At 44.3% G+C, this 1,795-nt stretch overlaps 1 protein-coding gene across 1 annotated transcript; it reads right to left on the minus strand.

Moving 5' to 3' along the window:
• Positions 1-907: 907 nt before the first annotated feature.
• Positions 908-1,282, minus strand: LOC120257217 (tubulin beta-1 chain-like). The gene has a single exon (XM_039264781.1). It carries the CDS (start codon positions 1,280-1,282, stop codon positions 908-910), a length of 375 nt encoding a protein of 124 aa, XP_039120715.1.
• Positions 1,283-1,795: the final 513 nt, after the last annotated feature.

Here is a 1,795-nt window from a genome sequence, read left to right on the forward strand (position 1 = left end):
ATATGCATGCTTTATTATTATTATTATTATTTTTATAGGAAACCATGGTCCATTTCTATCGTTAGGGCCCCCAATACAATAAATGTCTCAAATTTTAAAGAGGTTGGTATATAACCACTTTGACAAGATGAGTAGAAAGTTGGAACATGGTTAGCAACATTGCAGCCAAGAGCTTTTAACACCAACACAGTGCTAAAAACAAGCATTTAACACAACCAGCTGGCTACATCAATACAAACCAAGAAGTTCCTAATTTGCACTGCTTTCAAAGAATAATGAGCCCTTTGTACAAGCAAAATGAGAAGATGCTATCTTCTTCTCCTTTTCTTTTCTTTTAACTTGGAATTTATTATGGTTGGGTAAACTATGTCAAGGAAGATCTCGTGATGCTCGTGAATTTAATTTATGTTATTTGAGGCGAAGGGAACTAGTTTCGGTTTTCAAGATTTCTTTCTCTTTATTGCTTTTGAATCTGAGACCAAAGACTTGACGCATGTTGAGGCTTGGCGGTCAGGATCGAGAATATGTGGAAGGACTAATAGCCAGCCACTGATGATCCTTGCAGTATTCTTGAAACGGACAGCTAGCTCACTTCACACCTCTTGGTCCTCCACTTCTTCTTCTTTTATAATTCTAATTCCTCATTAGCTTTGCGTCCTGGGTATCCATTCATTCACTCGTGTATTAGTGCAAAAAGGCTTTCTTCTTGAACATAGCTGTGAATCGCCCGCGTGAATTGTCTCGCTCATCCCTGAACATTTTTTCTCAATCGAAGTGGAGTATCCGAAAAAGGTCTGTGTCATCTTTAGTCCTGCGGTAGGGATATCACTATACAAGAGACTTCACATGTCAGGTATCCACTCAACGGCAGTGCGCTCTTGTTCTACACGCTGATCATCTCGCTTGTTCACTTCTGGCATTCATCTCGCCACGGACCTTGGCAAAGACTATCGAGACAACGGACGTGCCCTAGGATCGCATGGCGCGAGATCATGTTCTTGGCGTCCCACATCCTGCTGAGCGAGCTCAAAGACGCTGAGGCATCAGACTCTGATCCACGGATATCAACGGGAGGAAGCCGATCATGGAGAAGTGAAGGCGGGGAAAAAGGATCGTTCACGGCGAGCTGGAGATCGGAGTTGCTCGCCTTGGGAATCTCGTGCAACATGTCACTCCGCGATACGGTGGTGGAGGTCAAATGGTTCAGTCCCCAAGGCTTGGTGTGATGAACCCCGAGGGTTCGGAATAGATGTTGTTCAAAGCCCTCGTTATCAAGGACCATGCATTCGTCATGGATGACGCCACGAATGGAGACCACGTCGCTTAGAGTTTGAGTTATGGTAAAAGGTTATTGATCAAAGCGCTCCCGGTGTAGAGGAGATGAACAAGATCCAAGCTTTCTCATTGTTGGCGACGCCATAAGTGAGCTTACAGCCATGAAGAGATCAACAAGATCATCGGAGAACTCGATACCTCCCTCTTCCATCTCACATAGAAGCAACAGAAGTGGCAACAATGGCAAGTAGCAACAACGTCAGCATTAGTAGTGACATCAGCAAACCATAGCACGCAAAGATAGCAAAGATCAATGGTAAGTCAAGAATACAGCGAAGAAGAAACCAAGAGATGTTTGGCGTAAGATTATTTCAAATTGCTCACTACGCCCCATGACATGATGAGCGGAGGCGTAGCATCGCTGATGAGCTGATCGCCATGCTTGCAGCATTATTCTCACCCACTCACGCATACGAAATAGCAAGAGCAAAGCACAGCTACGAAATGACGAGCATATAAC

This window comes from Dioscorea cayenensis, unplaced genomic scaffold, assembly GCF_009730915.1.
Source record: "Dioscorea cayenensis subsp. rotundata cultivar TDr96_F1 unplaced genomic scaffold, TDr96_F1_v2_PseudoChromosome.rev07_lg8_w22 25.fasta BLBR01001951.1, whole genome shotgun sequence".
NCBI classification, from domain to species: domain Eukaryota; kingdom Viridiplantae; phylum Streptophyta; class Magnoliopsida; order Dioscoreales; family Dioscoreaceae; genus Dioscorea; species Dioscorea cayenensis.